Source organism: Parasteatoda tepidariorum, chromosome 2 (assembly GCF_043381705.1).
Source record: "Parasteatoda tepidariorum isolate YZ-2023 chromosome 2, CAS_Ptep_4.0, whole genome shotgun sequence".
Classification (NCBI taxonomy): domain Eukaryota; kingdom Metazoa; phylum Arthropoda; class Arachnida; order Araneae; family Theridiidae; genus Parasteatoda; species Parasteatoda tepidariorum.
This window is the reverse complement of record NC_092205.1, coordinates 90531904-90550984: the sequence shown is the minus strand read 5'-3', so window position 1 is coordinate 90550984 and position 19081 is coordinate 90531904. Positions and strand designations below refer to the sequence as shown.

Below are 19081 nucleotides of genomic sequence, written 5' to 3'. Positions count from 1 at the left end.
TTCTCTACAATCAAGCTCTCCTGTACTTATATCAAAAGGGGCCGTAAAATATCTATCATAAAAATTTACAGTATTGGTGCAGCTGTAATCGGCGTCAAATTTACTCAATAAAACACTTTGTACCTATGTAGGAATATCTTTGGTACCTGTTAAAATTGCACCAATTATCATGATAGCAGTTGTGTCTACTACCAAAATTAAGCATCATTGGTGTCAATAATAGTATACCTTTTACGGTTCCCCATAATAGTATACCTTTTCCCATAATGAAAGATAACATTTTTTCACTTAATTTTGTTTTTAGTTCATACCTTATTTGTATTTCAATTAGTACCTATAATTAAAATTATTAAGCATCATTTTTATAACTTTTTATATTTTATAACCGTCGTTGAACAGTCGACCCAATTTTTGGGTTTAAGACTACTAATGTTCAGCTCCGTAGCTTTGTAATTTTGAACCCAATCCAGAAGACATGTGAACTCCTGGATCAAGTGTTGGGAGATATTTGCCTTCGTGGAGGACTTTTTGATTTAACTAACCCGCATTTGCGTAACATAAAGAGGAAGACCACGAGAACCTCCCAAGGTTAGCCTGACGGCAAAGGGACTCTAGCCCATGATCCGTTAACCACTGAGGATATTTCACGTCATCACTGTGGTCGGTGCAAGCCGGATGCGAATTTCGTATCGACCTGCCATCGCCGGGATACGAACCCGGTTCACCTCATTGGAAGGCGAACGCTCTATCCCCTGAGTCATCGCGGCTCAATTAATTTTGTCTTTTGGTACTCAGCTTATTTTACTTCATTAACTCTTCAAAGACCAAGAGGTCTGAAGAAGTCCGGACTACTTAACGACCTTCTCAGACCACTGGAGACTTCTGAAGGGTGAATGGGTAGTTGTGATTGGGAGGGGATGAGCTGCTTGACAGTGATGTATAGGAACTCATCAAAATTCAAAAGGAAAAAGGTGTGTGAGCTTCAAGCTTATTTAGAAACATTTCCCTTTGTGGTTTTAGAGAAACACAAAATCCTCTTAATTTGTAACAGATTTGTTTATTATTTGAACTGGACCATTTTATTTATTTATTAAAAATTCGGGAATGGTGGGCTTTTAGGAATTTATTTTTTAAAACCCAGCGTCCATTATAACAAATATCTTTTTAATAAAATTGCAATGTGTTTACTGTTGACTACCAAACGAAAATTTTTTATATAATTAAAAACACACATTCATAAATACCGAAATTATTGAAAAAAATTTGGATAAAGTCAATGTTGTATAATGCTTTTTGTTAATCACTGATATTTTAATGATAATGTTATCATTAGTTCATATAAATTTTGATCCTTGAATGAAAACAAAAAAGTTTATATTTTTATCATTTAATAAACTTTTTATAGGTTTTTCTTATCAAATATTTTATTTCTTTCCATTTTTTTCTCCATTATCCTGTTTGGTATTTCTTAGTAATCAATTTTATTTCAGTGCGCTTTTTATTAGTGAATGTTAGAGAATAGATAAAACAATTGAAAATACATTACATTAATAATACATCTTATAAACTAGGAAAGATGTTTTAGACTTTGTTTTACTTTAGCGAAAAAAAATTTAAATCTTAAAATTCATATAAAAATTTCCATTTTATGCTCAATTAAAGAAAACTTAATTCAATTCCTTCTTAATTTATGATCATCGTATTATAATGCATACATTAAAATGCCTTTTTATATAATTTTAAATGCTATACAAATATTTAAAAAACAATAATGCAATTTTTTTTTTCAATTTCGTTTCATTGCATTATATTTGCATCGTTATAGGAATTTCGTTCTTTTTGGTATTAATTTCCTACTACTTTCGAGTCTTAAATTTGGGCACAGTATATCTCGTTAACAAACTTGAAGTTCAGTGGTTTTATACTTAAAATGCTTTCAAAATTAAATAAATTATTTATTAAGGATAATAAATTATATAAAATTATTGTTTACAGAAAATTGCTTTCATGTAAAGGAATTTTGTAAATTTTATCTAACTTATATGTAAGCAGTTTTGATAATGCAGTTATTGTATATAAGTTATTCAATAGGTATGGTCAAACAGTATCGTAGATCTTCCTGAATGAAATGGTTTTTCATATTTCACCTGTAATGTTTGTAAATAATTAATTGTTATGAAAATAGCGTATTAAATTCGAATACCTTTTCTTTAAGAAACAAGTTATATATTCTAATTGTAAACCAAAGCCTGTTAATTATTATTTACTTTTTTACTACTATTACAATCTCCAAATCAGCTTAAAAATAAGTTTATTTCTCTGTTTATTGACATTGCTGATGAGAATTTAATTTAATTCAATAATCTTATAGTAAGTTATGTAATAAATAAATAAATTTTGTATATAATAAATTTGAGTCCTGGATCAGATAGCAGCAAAAAGCATCCAGGTAAAAAAATTATCTTTAAATCACGATACATAATAATAAGCATCTATTATCTGGAGTTTTTTGAATGGTGTAATTTTAATTGTTAGTCACTCTTTTGATTACTTAAGTCAAATTGCTAGATACTTTAGTTGACTTAATTGAACAAAGTTATTTCAATATGTATCTAATATATTATATAATTTCAATATATATCTAATTATTACTTACTTATTACTACTATTACAATCTCCAAATCAGCTTAAAAATAAGTTTATTTCTCTGTTTATTGACATTGCTGATAAGAATTTTATGCTGATAATCAGTTAATTTTGGAATTTTTTCATATATATATATATATGGAAAAATTTCAAAATTAACCGATTTATAAGAGTAAAGAATTAGGTGATAGTAAGCCTTTTTAAATCATTAGTTGTTAAAAACGAGTTTGAATGCAACAAATAGAAGATTTCTAAAATAAAAACCATCAGTCGGGAGAAGTGCAGAAAGTGATTTCCCTTGGTCACTGAACGGCGAAAGGATGGTATATTTGTGTTCTTTTGTGACTAAGCCGAAAAGTGAAGTAAATAGATAGGCATTAACAATAGCAACTTATCTTGTTTGAGAAATACTTGGAATCTATTTCCATTCACTAAACGCCGCAATTATTTGTAACCATTTGGTAGTACTCTCATATGATTAGTAGGTAAAGTCTGTAATTGAATGCTGGTAGTTAAATAGAATTGACAATACGCTTACTTGCAATGATAAATTTAACCCAATCAATGGCTTATTCAAATAAATAAATAATTTAATTTAATAGCAATTTTAAAAGCTAATCTCTAATCTCAGAAAAACAAACCCACCAGCTAAAAAGTACCATACCTTATTGAAACGTTAATTTTTGCGTCTGATTTGGTACTATTCTAAAAACAATATTATAGCTGAATTATCCTATATTTATTTGTTTATGAAAATAATGTTTTGTCACCATAAATGAATTTAATACTGAAAAGAGCAGTATAAGTAAACTATTTTCATGTTTCAACATATTTCAGACATTTTATGTTGAGCAAAATATGGCTTTAAAGGTGTGGCATACTTATAGATAAAACCAGACATAAATCAAAATAGTTCAGATTGATTCAGATTCATATATTTCATTTATATGCATTTCAAATAAAATTATTTAGGTATGCTATTAAATAATACCTAAGATACCACCTACGAGAAATCTAGGTTTCCTAATTATTTAAAAATATACATATAGTATATACGTATATATATATATATACTATATAATATATATCTAATTTTTTTTCACACCTTTGATGTTTGATGAGTATGACATAAAAGAGAAATAGCTAACATGCGCCCATTTTTGTTACGCGAATCGGAAAAATTTCTAAATTAATATAAATGAAGGAACTAATTATTTATATTTTAAAAACCTTATATTACATTATGTATGAAAAGAAATTATTTTATTTAGGATAATTTTATTTGTTAAGCAATATTATTTGTTTCTGCTGCAGGTTTTAATTTGTTAGATCAATGAATATAAATATTTCATTTAAAATAGTACGAACTCTGTAAAAAATGCTAACTGTTTTTTTAAAGAAAAATTCTATAAATAATNGCGAAACGGAAAAACTTCTAAATTAATATAAATGAAGGAACTCATTATTTATTATTTAAAAAGCTTATATTACATTATGTATGAAAAGAAATTATTTTATTTAAGGTAATTTTATTTGTTAAGCAATATTATTTGTTTCTGCTGCAGGTTTTAATTTGTTAGATCAATGAATATAAATATTTCATTTAAAATAGTACGAACTCTGTAAAAAATGCTAACTGTTTTTTTAAAGAAAAATTCTATAAATAATATTAAAAAAAAGAGAAAAATATTACAATTTCCTTTTTTTCAGTTGATTTCTTAATCTTTACTAATAATTTTGCTTTTTTTTTTCAATTTCTATTATTTCAATTTCAATTGCAAAACTTATTTTTTAATTTCAATCTCCGTTTATTTTAAATAAATTTTTTTTTATTGTGACGCGTTTTGAAACATTACTATTGAAGCGACGTGATGTCAAGTATTCTACATTCTACATTTTTAAATTGTTTCATTATTATTTATGAACTCTTAAGTTTGTTCTCACTTCAACGTTCATCCCTTACATTTTGTACTTCTTGTTATTCTTTTAATATGTTCTTGCGCAACGGGCATCTTTAAAGCCAAATTTTAAGTAAAGAGCATTATTTATGATTTGTAAATAAATGTGAAAATGAAAATAGTAATTATTAATTGTGTTTATTCTTTGAGCTATTCATTTTGCTTCACTGGTGCAACCCAGAAAGGAATACATCAGAGAAACTAAATTCATCAACTATATTAGAGAAAATTAATGAACATTCTAAAGAAGTCAGTGAGTTACGACGATCATGTAGTGCCTTTAAAAATCAATATCGTTTTAATCGCCAAAACTCGAGTTATAGGGGCCCACGGAAATCTAGAGAAGGTATTTGTTGGCATCGTCGTCGTTTCGATGAAAAGTCAACCAGATGCACCAACCAATGTTTATTTGTTTTTAATTGCGAAAAATCGGAAAACTAATTAGGCCATCGTTGGCGGCCCATAACGATTTTTTTTAACTGCAGGTACTGAACTTTCGTTCTTCATGCCGGAAGTGTTGCTCATTCATCGTTCCCCAATGGGGCACCTGTGAACCTAAGTCACGTAGGCGAGCAACATTACCCACACCACACTGCCACTGATACCCGTTTATAGGGTGAGCCACATTCACACAACAGAGAACAACACACAGAGAGAGAAACAGCCATGCCCTGAGCTGAACTCGAACCCGCAACCATTGGCTACACAGTCAGGCACGCTGACTGCACTGTCACCATCCCGGCAATCGCATAACGATGTTAGCCAGAATTCAAGTCACCTCTCTGTTTATGATCATTCTAGTAAACGAAATTTCCTTATTGATAATGGAGCTGGCGTGAGCCATTACGGCTCAGGGGATCGAGCGTTCGTCCTCCAATGCGGTGAACCGGGTCCGAATCCTAGTCGATACGAATTCCACATCCGGCTTACACCGACCACAGTGCTGACGTGAAATATATTCAGTGGTGAACAGATCAGGGGTTAGAGTCCCCTTGCCGTCAGGCTAACCGTGGGAGGTTCTCGTATTCTTCCTCTCNAATTTTTTTCTCTGTAGCACAGGGCCCCTGAACGTGGCGGGGCCCCTAGGCAGTTGCCTACAGTGCCTAATGGATAAAATGGCCCTGGATGCACCAACCAATGTTTATTTGTTTCTAATCGCGAAAAATCGGAAAACTAATTAGGCCATCGTTGGCGGCCCATAACGATTTTTTTTAACGGCAGGTACTGAACTTTCGTTCTTCACCCCGGAAGATGCCGGAAGTGTTGCTCATTCATCGTTGCCCAATGGGGCACCTGTGAACCTAAGTCACGTAGGCGAGCAACATTACCCACACCACACTGCCACTGATGCCCGTTTATAGGGTGAACCACATTCACACAACAGAGAACAACACATAGAGAAACAGCCATGCCCTGAGCGGAATTCGAACCCGCAACCATTGGCTACACAGTCAGGCACGCTGACTGCTCTGTCACCATCCCGGCGATCGCATAACGATGTTAGCCAGAATTCAAGTCACCTCTCTGTTTATGATCACTCTAGTAAACGAAATTTTCTTATTGATAATGGAGCTGGTGTGAGCCATTACGGTTCAGGGGATCGAGCGTTCGTCCTCCAATGCGGTGAACCGGGTACGAATCCTAGTCGATACGAATTCCGCATCCGGCTTACACCGACCACAGTGCTGACGTGAAATATATTCAGTGGTGAACAGATCAGGGGTTAGAGTCCCCTTGCCGTCAGGCTGACCGTGGGAGGTTCTCGTATTCTTCCTCTCCGTTCTCTCCGTATAACGCAATTCTTCCTCTCCGTGTAATGCAAATGCGGGTTTGTTCCATCAAAAAGTCCTCCACAAAGGCAAATTTCTTCCAATACTTGATACAGTAGTTCCCTTGTCTTCTGGATTGGGTTCATAATAGCAAGACTGCGGAGTTGAACATTAGTAGTCGTAAATCCAAAATATAATTATGTCGGCCGTTCAACGACGGTTATAAAATATAAAAAATGGAGCTGATGTTTCGGTTTTACCAGTTTTTTTGAAACAAAAAAAAATTCCAGATCCAAAATTTTACTTTCATGCTGCTTCGCAAGTGTGCGCATGCTTCGCAAGTTCGCACGTTTGGAACACAGCGACATTTTTTCGACATAGGTTCATGAAGAAACTTTTGTCGAACCTTTATTGCTGGCGATGTTTCTAAGGCAATAATAAGTGCTAATTTTCCTAATGAATACGCGTTTTTAGTTGATATTAAAAAAAATTAATGGATCCTATTACATCTCTAAAATCCTTTGGTTGACTAGTCCAATGTTCAATCAACTAATTTGACTACTGAGTCGTCTAAAACTCTTGATTCTGGAATTTACTAACTGTTGAACTCAAAGATATAACTGTGAAACATTCGACAGTCAAAGAGATCAAATATCTAGTCCATAAACTAGTCCATCAGTTTCCTCAAACCTAGACGTTTGGCCCACGATAGATTAAAAATTTCACGAAAAGAATTTGAATGCATGATTAAGCAAGGAATCTGTCGTCCATCAAAAAATGCTTGGGCCATTCTTTTGCATATGGTGCCAAAAAAATGGAAGCTACAGACCATGCGGTGTTTGCTGAAATTTAAATACCGTTACTATACCTTATGGGAATACATTGTCACATAAAGACTCCAAAAAGCAATTACATGGTTGTAAACTATTTTCTACAGTAGATTTAGTTAGAGTTTATCACCAGATACCTGTTGAACCTAATGACATTGAAAACACCGCAATTTGTACCCCTTTTGGGTCATTTAAATTCATAAGAATGAGTTTTGGGCCACGCAATGCAGCACAAACTTTCCAAAGATTCATCCATACTGTACTTTCCGAATTAGATTTCTGCTTCGTCTACCATGAAGATCTACTTGCGGCTTCTAGAACCGAAGACGAACATCTTTTACATCTAAAGGCCTGGTTTCTTAAGACAAACGCCTTCTCTGAGCGTCAACGGGAAGTTGAAGTACCGCTGACGCCAACAAAATACACTTTGTGAGATCAGCGTGAGCAGTTTCTCCCAAGCAGACATTATCTCGCATTGCGCATGCGTTAATAACGTAAAATTTTTTTTATTTCGAATGTGTATTGATTTTGTTATTGTCGACCAGTGCTTTAGAGAACAAATGATGACTTTGTCCAAGAAAAAACACATTATAGCTTAACTAAATGAAGAAGAAGAGGAAGAAGAAGCTATGTTTAATGTTAAAATCAAAATCTTGGCTGATTTCAATGCTCTGTTGGATGTTGTCCGCCATTGCTTCTATCGTTAACGTTACGTTGTAATCCAACTGCAATTGATTCGAACGTCAGTCGTAGTTCAAGATGAGCGTTCGATGACGTATGCTGTCTAACTCACAAATCGACGAATCAGGTGCTAGAGCTCGTTTCAAGCTGAAGTTTTGTAACGCCGACCTATCCTAAGACACCAGAGGCCTTAAAACAAGTATTTCATTGTTTACAAGCAGTTGGTTTGATTTAAAATCAAATACTGAATTTTTGGGGACATCATGTTTCAGAAAGAGGTATCGAACCTACTAATGATCGGATCAAAATTATTGAAATAAAAGGCCAAATAATAAATAACTTGCATCGTTAAATTGGTATTATAAGTTGTCTTTTACCACCAATTGTCTTTTTACCACCAATCTAAATGCTGCTGAGAAATTGGCGATACTTAACAGTTTTCTCAAAGGGACGAAGAAAATCGATAAATCAGTAATAAATTTGACCGTGATTACTCAAGAGATAAAGCGTTCGCCTTCCATTGAGGTGTACCTTGTTCGAGTCCCAGCGATGGTTGGTCGATACGAATTCCGCATCCGGCTTGCACTGACCACAGTGCTGACGTAAAATATCTACAGTGGTAGACCTATCATGGGTTAGAGTCTCCTTACCGCCAGGCTAGCCGTGAGATGTTTTCGTGGTTTTCCACCCCATGTAACGCAAATGCGGGTTCATTCCATCAAAAAGCCCTCCACGAAGACAAAATTTCCCCCATTACTTGATACAAGTGTTCCCTAGTCTTTTGGATTGGTTTAAACATTGCAAGGCTACGGAGTTGAACATTAGTAGCCTTGATAGCCTGGTTGGTAGAAGGCCCATGTCCAAGAAGTCGTTGGCTCGATCCCTGCCGGCCGAAGACTTCCCGTGTAGTAAATGGTGACTGACACACGTCAAATCTGTCGAGTCGCAAAGTCCTCCATGTTCCCGTAATAAATTACTACCTCTGGCGGTACTGATCAGGAGTTTCCCTGTCTTCTGGATTGGTTCAAAATTACATGGTTACGGAGTTGAACATAAGTAATCGTAAATCCAAAATTGGGTCGGCTGCTCAACGACGGATGAAATAAAATAAAAAATAAAATAAAATACGGTACAACAAATATTTGGATGAAAATAAAGTTGAGCGCAACCAAGAAGAAAACCTTGACATTCTTAATATTTTTTGTTATCTTCACCACTAGTAATACTGGCGCAATACCTAAATTAAGTTTCGGATTGAAATTCTTCGAAAATTAAGACATTTTTGATGGTTTGTAACTCCGGTGCGCGGACTTATTGCCTTAATAGCAGTCAAATAAATAGCGCAGTTTAAATGACATACGATTCATTTTTTTTTTACCAGAGGAAACTTAATTATTTAGAAATCAAGCTTTCACTAACTTAGTTAATAATAATTAAATTAATCTGCGCCATGTCCCAAGACTTTTAAATTAAAAAGACGAAAGAATACAGTAGGGGATTTGCGTGACAATAACTTAGCATGCATTAAACTAAGAGGAAACGGGAAAAACTTTTGGCGAATTAATTAAAATCTCTTTCTAGCCCCCCTTACCCCATGCTCAATAAATTTTCATCATCTTACTGTTGGTGGCTTTATTAATACTCGATTCCTTTCTTGTTGTAGAACATTTGGTCGCTCGTATATTTAAATTAGCTCGCTGATAAAGGTTTAAAATGTTTACTACTTTTTGAAATGTTGAGCTTTTAAAATAAGACCACATTGTAATTGTAAATAAAATAGTAATCGTTAGATTGTATGAATCGCTTATTAGCTTTATTTTTTTGGATGACAGTAACCATGATACAGTACCAATTCTAAGATAGTTAAAATAATGAGAAAAAAAATTAAGACAAAAGTATTATTCGTATAATCTTGTATTTTTTAAAAAAAATTCCGATTAGGATTGATTATCAACTATTTTTAACATAATTGCTGTTTACAAAACTCATACAGTATCATATATAAACAATACCGATCAATAGTATCTGTATCAAACTATGATTTTAAGAAATATATTATTTTTTTAAGATATGTGTAAATAATCAAGCTAAAATATTATTAAAACTAAGACAGTACTATTACACAAAGTATAATTTTCTGAAAATAATTTACCCATTTAAAAGAATAACGTGTATCCTAAATATACGGGGGGGGGGGAATTATTAACAAAACGGAAATGCTACTTTAACCCTTTCGTTTCGGCACTCCAATACGCTGATTGTGCTACGAAATGTGCAACCTGCATGTCGGTATTNTCTCTGAATCCTATTACAAAATAATTTTCTGAAAATAATTTACCCATTCAAAAGAATAGCGTGTATCCTAAATATATGGGGGGGGGAATTATTAACAAAACGGAAATACTACTTTAACCCTATCGTTTCGGCACTCCAATACGCTGATTGTGCTACGAAATGTGCAACCTGCATGTCGGTATTCTGATGTTTGAGATTTTGCTAGTATTATTAGTAAAAGTGCAATTTGTGGATAATATCTTATGAAATGGAAAATATCTTATCAATTTTAGAACAAGAGTGGACACATAAACCAACATTACAGTTTTTGCACTCATCTTTGACGTTACAGTTTTTACCCATTGGCAAAATAGGTGTTGTTTTTGGTTTGATGGTGTGTGCACCTTATTTGGACGTCATCACACTTCTCAACTGTGTTCAAGAGTAATAGCAAACAGTGCGCATGCGTCGTCATTGTATGCGTTGCTATGGTGACCGCTGCTGTTTGATAATTTGTTTAGAATTCCTTTTTTCACTTTGAATTTTGTTATGCATTAGTTGGTGAGTTTATTTTTGAGATGTAAGACCAGAGAGATCCCATAAATACTTCTTGAGTTGTGAATGAAAGAGAATTTCATCCTATGAACGATATTTTTGCTTTTATTGTTTTAATTAAGAATCAGAAATTCTAACCTACGGTTCAAACTGGATCGGTTTCAATACTAATTCAGGTGAATGTCACAAATAAAGAGGGTAAAAAAATTATAAAATAATTAGAAAACAACAAATTTGCCAATGAGTAACCTGATCGCATTTCGGCGATCACAATTTTTTTCATTATTGAATTTTTTTTTTTTTTTCCCTCTTACANGGTTTCAATACTAATTCAGGTGAATGTCACAAATAAAGAGGGTAAAAGAATAATAAAATAAATTAGAAAACAATCATTTTGCCAATGGGTAACCTGATCGCATTTCGGCGATCAAAATTTTTTTCATTATTGAATTTTTTTTTTCTCTCTTACAAAATATATTTATCGCTTGCAAAATACACTTGTGGTGGTATTAATCTAATATAGGTCAAACGACTATTAACCAGTGGCATTTTGAAGCAGATTGGACTCGTTTTCAAACAGTATAACGGTGGACCCCGGCTAAAAACGGCGCTCGAACAGACAGGGCATCGGGCGGGTGCCGGGTAAAAACGGCGCTCGTAACAAGAAGGTTAAAAATTTACGCTCCGATGGAAAACCAACTAAAGAGTTCGAATAAATGATGCGAACGACTCTTCACTGAAATGTAACCTCCCGAAACTTAATTTTTTCACTTGTAAGTGGAACCAAATTGAAGAGGGAAGCAGCGAGAAATAATTTTTTTTTTTTTTTTTTTTTTTTTTTTTTTTTTTTGAAATTAGTGTTTTGAATCTTTGCAAGAACTATCACCAAATTACCTCATCCTGCAAATCACGTTGACTGTGTTAATAATTTTTTGAGATGTACCTGATGGCTTCTATTTAACGATTCATACAAAAAGCGATGAATTATTCACTGAAATTTGTTTTCTTCCATACTTAAATATATTTCCGACTTCTTAAATTTTTTTTTAAGCTATGAAAGGCCAACATTATTAACTATAATAGGTCGAGGGATTACTCAGGCTCTCACACTTAAAATTATTACCTCTGCATTCTATAATNCAAAGAAGAAGAATTAAGCAGCAAAAATTTTAATGCGCAACAGTGAAGGTCTTCAACAGGGCACATCCTTTACAATAAATGCGATATTTCTGAGTAAAGAATAATTATCTTAATCTTAAAATAAAAATTACTCTTTATAACCTTAATTTTGTCATACACCATTTATATATATATATATATATATAAAAGATGCTATTTATTCATATATGAATATATATGAGAGCATAAAACCAGCAAAACCGAACTGATTCATTGCTTTATATTTGGGAAAATGTCGCAAGCTTTCCCTGACAGACTGGCTGATACAGTTAAAACAGAGTGCCTATCTCTGGGGAATATTTTCTCCTTCATCTCAAATAATAGAATTAAGGGTGGGAAAGGGGGTGCGAATAATAAAGCTAAGTCTAAGTTGGGTAAAAATAAAATGAATTAAAAGTCATACAGTAACGACGTCTGGGATATATATAAGTCCATAGTAGTAAGTAATCGCAGTAGTGAATAATGAGAAAATTTTTAAAAATCAAGCTTTTCCCCCTTGTCACATGCAGAAAGGGATTTATTATTTCTTATTATTCTCTCAAAAAATAAGTCAAGGGATTTCTCACGTTTTCTCGTTTGCTTATGGGGAAGAAATTAAAATGGTTATTCTAGCGTATTCTTTAATCTAAATTCAGAATTGAGATACTAGATGTGAACATTAACTATAAGAACGGGTTTCGTTTCGAGAAATGAATTAAGAAAGAGAATTTGGACAAAGAAATAACAAAAAGATTAATTTTATTCTTTATGTTACTCACATAAACATTTATAATGTTTATATAATCACGATTTGTATGCATCTGTACTTAAGACGGTGTGAAATATTCAAAAGACCACAATTTCAGGAGAAACAAAAAAAATTTCTTTAAATAGTTATGTCGTAATAGAAATGTCGATATTAAATATGTATTTTAATTATCTGTTTTAAGCTGCGTATGCATTACTGGTATGCAAAATGAAAGATTTTGATAAGCAAATTCATTTATTTCATTTTCTTCAAAAGATATTTTCTTATGAGAACATTTTTATAACTGCATAAATCTTGATAACAAAGTTTGATTTCGTTTCACAATGGAGTTGTGTTCTCTGGATTTTAATGGAAAATTCTTGAAAATAATTTTTACAATTTTCAAAGCATTTCAGTGGAAGAAAAAAAATACCAAACAGCAGCATCATGTTTTAAGGTTCGTTGTTATCTGTAGTGGTCTCAGTTTTTCATTATCTCTCTTTTTACGCAGAATTCTTAGTTTAGTTTTGCGCTATTTAGAATAAGGATTGTGCAAAAGAAATACTAGTGATGATTTTTTACCTCTTGTAAGTAAAAAGAAATAATTGACCTTTAAAAAAAGATCTGCATAAAAAGCTGTAACGAAACAATATTTTACAAGGTTCTTATGATTATCTCAGAATCCTATTACAAAGTCTTATCTAAGTTGCATCGCAGAAAACACATTCTCTTTAAATAAAAAACTCTTCTTAAAAGATCCATTTGCATCTTTAGAAAAAGAATGAATCCTTTTTCTATTCTCTAAAAGGTTATTCTCTGGTGCGTTCTATTTGTTAAGTTCGTATCTTATTTAAATGCCAATTTCTTGAAACTCTCTCCAACACAATTTCTTCCAACACTCAGGAGCTTTTGATAAAAATGGAATAAAAAAAAGTCGCTTGTTAAGAAAGATGGAAATGTATTCAGCACAGTAGCAGCAGCATGGTGGACGGGAAATTTAATAAACGGTTTATTTTTCTGGTCTTCGAGGCTTGTTGCATGAATGAGCAATAACCTCAAAATGTTCCAACTGCAAGGACGATTATTTAAACTTCAAAGTTTTCCGCCTAAAACTTTGAATACAATTCGACTTAACAGATGCGATGTGCCGTCTGTTTGAAATGTTCTAAACAGTTTCATGTACGATATTTTATTTATTGGTAAGATAAGTTGCGACAAATTAAAAATAATCTTAAATCAAAACGAAAAAATTATCTGTCAACATTTAAATATTGTTCTTTATTTCTGATTACTTTTATAGAGAAATTGCTGTCATCACAGTTTTAAAAACAAATCTATCTATCTTGTTATATAAAACGCTAATACGTACGTATGTGTATCAATAAAGCCGATTATATTTCTTTTTTCGCGCTGGCAACAGTTTTCATTTTTAATTGATTGGATTCGGCGCGCAAGAGCACGTAGTGAGCAACCAGATAACAATAACAAGAGTGAGCATTATCAGGTTGTTCAATTCAGATTCATGCACTAAAAACATGACAATATTTAATTTAAACTCAATTAGGAATTAATTAATTAATTGAAGTGAGAATGCTTTAAAAGGCCGCTGTTGAATTGATATTTTTCTACTGGGAGCTACCTAAACGTCTAAAAAACGTTTAAGTGTTTGTATTGAATGCATTGAATTTTTTTATATTTCGCGTTTATTTATGCATTGAATTTTCACGCTTTAAAATGCAGAATATTAGTGAAGCAATATTTGATAATTTATTTTGCTAATATGTTTCTTATTTAGCTAATGTTTTGATTTTTTCACCATGTACAATCTAAATAGCTAATATACTTTTTTAAAAGCCAATAAGAACATTGGTAGAATTCTTCTACATAAGTACAATACTATGTCTTTGATGATAAAATACTATGTCTTTGATGATAATATATTATGTCTTTGTGCTAGAACATTGTGTTCATTGGCGAGCGAGCGCAGCGAGCCATGGTTCACGTCGTGAACCACATAGGATTACGTAGCAATTCTCGGGGGTTGGCGAGCGTTAGCGATCAGGGGGCGGAGCCTCCTAGTTATAATTAAAGTAGATGATTGAAACAATTGATATATGTCTAAGAATAAAACTAATACACCAAAAAAATTTAGAACAAAAATATTTGAGGTCTGTCATATGAATCAACGGCTAAAATTCACTACTGATAAACAGAAAGTTCCTATCTATCTCGCCCACAGTTTCATCATTGTTTACAATTCAGAACATGGTACATAGAATTAGGAAATAACACACTGAAAGTATTTCGTTTATCCTTTTCCACTTTCCATAAAGTATACATTACATAAATTCTTTTTTTCATATCTATCTCACCTATCGTTTCATCACTGTTATAAAATATGTAAAAAAATTAAATCAAAACTTTTTAATTTATGTTATAACTATCATATATCGAAACAGTTTTTTAAACATTTAAGGCCCAAGGAAGTGATTTTGACTGCTTTTTAATTTCAATTAGAAATATATATAATGACACAATTTCTTAGAATTTTGTGACTTTTTAGTCTTTCTAGTGCTAAAAATTGTTTTAAATATTTAAAAACATTAATATTTAAAAAAAATTTTAAGCATTCAAATATTTTTTAGCACATTTTTTAAGCTAAACTATAGACATGTGAAATGCTGTACTTTCCAGGATCTCGATCCAGCTCTTAGCACTAGAAAGACTGAAATACCAATATTGCCCAAAAGCAGTCAAAATGACACCATTGTGAAAGAATAACTAACGTTTAAAATTATTTGTTTAAAATTAATTTTTGATATTATTTTCAGTCATATAACAAGTTATTAGTAAATATCAACAATAAAAATACTCATAAAAATCAATAAATTCTAGGAAATTGCGTCATTATATACATCATTGTTTTTATAATTGAAATTAAAAAACAGTCAAAATGACTTCCTTAGGCAATCTAGTGTAAATAAAATTATATTTTAATTTTATAATAGTTTTTTGTCCTAGACTTCACATTAAATATGTTAGAGCATCTCTCAGAAATTCAGATCGCCCAACACTGCTGCATAGAAAAGGAATTCTCAATTTTGTATGTTTAGTGCATTCGGCGTTTATTTATTTTTTTCCTTTTTTTCCAACAGCCATTTGTCGGAGAAGTCATCGATCAAAAAAAGGATTCCTCTCCTACGTGCCAAAACCCTTCCTGCCATCATTTCACCAAGCCTCAGCATTATTCAGGCCCCCCTCGATCCTGATACCAAGGTACCCACCATCACCCACAGTAAGTATTCTAAACATGCATGATTCGAATATGTCAGAGACATTTTTTTTCCTTATTCAATATTTGCCTTTAATCTTCGAATTGTGACTCAAGAATGTTTTTTTTTTTAAAAAATCGCTGTTACTTCAATGTTTTGATAAATTGGGCACTACTTGCACTTCAAGAAGAGCACAGATACCCACTCACGTGACCTATGACGTCAGCACCAGCTAATCGTTTTTTTTTTTTTTTTTAATGTAACCGTCGTTAAAAAGACGACCCAATTTTATCGGTTTACGACTACTAATAACTAGCTTAACTAGCTAACAACTATAACTAGCTATAACTAATAACTAGCTAACTTACTCCGAAAGTTCAACGGTTCAATCACATAAGAAGACATATTCAAAATTTTCAAATTAGAATTTTAACAAATGGGTAGAATATTAAATATGAAATCCAGAAAATAACGTCACTTAGAAATGAACTAAATACAAACAAACATTACGAAGAAAATAAACAGTATAAATCAGAAGAGATATTGATGTCGCATCTTCAGTAGGGATGCAAAGTTAATAAAAGGAAACAATTTCACGTGGTTAAATATAAGATGTTTGTAACTCAGAATATAATTACAGCTGGCACAACAGTACTTAAGGTTTCAGATTCCAGGAATTTTTCTTAAACAAAGGCATATATATATATATATGCATTTTACTGTAACCGTGATATATTTTTGTATTGTGTACCTGGCAACTTCGATGCATAATTAGTTTCTTTATGTTCTACATGGCTTCGTGCCTGTCTTTGTGGTAAGTAAGAAATATATAATGAAGGAATTGAAATTTTAGTGAATAGAGAATATCTCACTTAAGAGGAATTGATACTTGGCAAATTTGGCATAATCTAATTAGAATGCAAAGAACAGTTGCTAACGTAAACAACTGCCATGTTTCAGCAACCAATCAGGATCAATGAAATAAGATCAGTCAGGATCAATAGGATCAATATAACGAGTTCCAATAAAATGAGACAAGTGTATTCTTTATCTGATAATTTTCTTAATATTTTGGAAAGGGGAGTCCCCTTGGCAACGCCACTGAAACCAGTGGACCAATTAACGAGATCTTATATGAAGTTATTGCGAAATTAACTCGTGCTCTAACTTAAATTCACTCGTGCTCAAGTCAATGAATGCATTGAAAGGTGGGTTTTTTTTTACGAACTTCAACAAATTTTTAAAGAAAAAGCTTCAGTCATATTTTAGAAGATTTTATTTCTGTCAATATTATGTTACATCGTATTTCTCGCAAAAAATTGAAAAACTTTTTTTAAAAAAAATAAGAATCTCTACTTTTAAGAAAAGAGTTCGAGGAATAAGTTCCGATAAAAATAATATTTTTTTTCGCTTTTTTAATTCCAGAAATGACAAAGCTAACATATGGTGATTACAAATTAAATTTATGCGTCGTCTTCACACACTTCTCCCCCTGAGCTATGCTTTAATCCAGAATGGTTATGAAATTCTCGAAGGCTTTATTTGAAACCTTTTAACTAAAAGTAATTCTCCATAACTTTTCTGAACTCAAAGTTAGCTCCTAAAATAGCTTGGAGGGGTCCATGTGGAAAGATCAAATGTCTCGCGGCATAAGGATGCAGTTAATAATGAAACTTGATAAGAGCAGTTTATTTGAGCAATATTTTACGTGTGCAATATAATTAAGTCAAACATTGTAATGAAGTCAACAACTGGTAAAATTTGTAAGCTGTTTATTGCATCTATTCGTTTCAAGTATAAATGATGGGTAAGGAATATCTAAAACATGACTAAATAATGACTAAATATCATGACTAAATAACGTTATATCTTATAATAGTGTTATGAATTAAGCTATGAGTATAAATGATGGATGAGGAATACCTAAAACAAATATCATGACTAAATAACGTTATATCTTATAATAGTGTTATGAATTAATATATGAGTATAAATGATAGATGAGGCATATCTAAAACGAATATCATGACAAAATAATGTTGTATCTTATAAAAGTGTTATGAATTAATCTGTGACTATAAATGATGGATGAGGAATACTTAAAACAAATATCATGACTAAATAACGCTATATTTTATAATAGTGCTATGAATTAATCTATGAGTATAAATGATAGATGAGGCATACCTGAAACAAATATCATGACAGAATAATGTTGTATCTTATAAAAGTGTTCTGAATTAATCTGTGACTATAAATGATGGATGAGGAATACTTAAAACAAATATCATGACTAAATAACGTTGTATCTAGTGTTATGAATTAAGCTATGAGTATAAATGATGGATGCGGAATACTTAAAACAAATATCATGACTAAATAACGTTGTATCTAGTGTTATGAATTAAGCTATGAGTATAAATGATGGATGAGGAATACCTAAAACAAATATCACGACTAAATAACGTTGTATCTTATAATAGTGTTATGAATTAAGCTATGAGTAAAAATGATAGATGAGGAATACCTAAAACAAATAACAATAATTTTTAATGATATTTAAGGTTGGTCCAAAATATTTTTCATGTGGCAATGAACGGCATTTTCAAAAGAAATAGAATTTTTATCTGCATGATCTATGTCACCTTTTATATATATTATTAAAATTATTTATACGTAGCAGGCCAAAAAAATTTTGCAACTAAGAAAAATATTTTTTAAAACAACAGAAATTCCGATGTAGTTGGTAGGTGATCCAGATTTGAATTGCTTATATACGATTTAAATACATTTATATACGGCTTAAATACATTTATATACGGCTTATATACATTTATATACGGCTTATATACATTTATATACGGCTTAAATTCATTTATATACGGCTTATATACATTTATATACGGAGCAGTATAACCATTTCTGGCCGTTACGTGATTAAACAGTATATTTAAATCAATTAGAAGTGAGTTTAATATGCATTAATTGGACTTTGGATGATGGATTAGTTTTTGTTTCATTTCCAAAATTCACAGTAGAAAACTTGCTTAAAGTCCCTCAAATAAAAATCTTCTTATTCTTAAAGCAGGTCGGAAGTTATTATAAAATTTGGGTTAAATGCGGGACTAAATTTAAGTGCTAAAAACTATTTTAGAGCAAAAACTCTTAGAAGTGTCGTGGATCTCGCAAT

General features: G+C 31.9%; 1 protein-coding gene across 1 annotated transcript in view; it reads left to right on the top strand.

Moving 5' to 3' along the window:
- The window catches only part of LOC139424914 (uncharacterized), a 336554-nt gene that overhangs the window by 139191 nt on the left and 178282 nt on the right, over window positions 1-19081 (top strand). The window contains exon 4 of the mRNA XM_071177022.1: window positions 15775-15914. Coding sequence (XP_071033123.1) covers window positions 15775-15914 — 140 coding nt within the window. The remainder of the gene's footprint in view (window positions 1-15774; window positions 15915-19081) is intronic.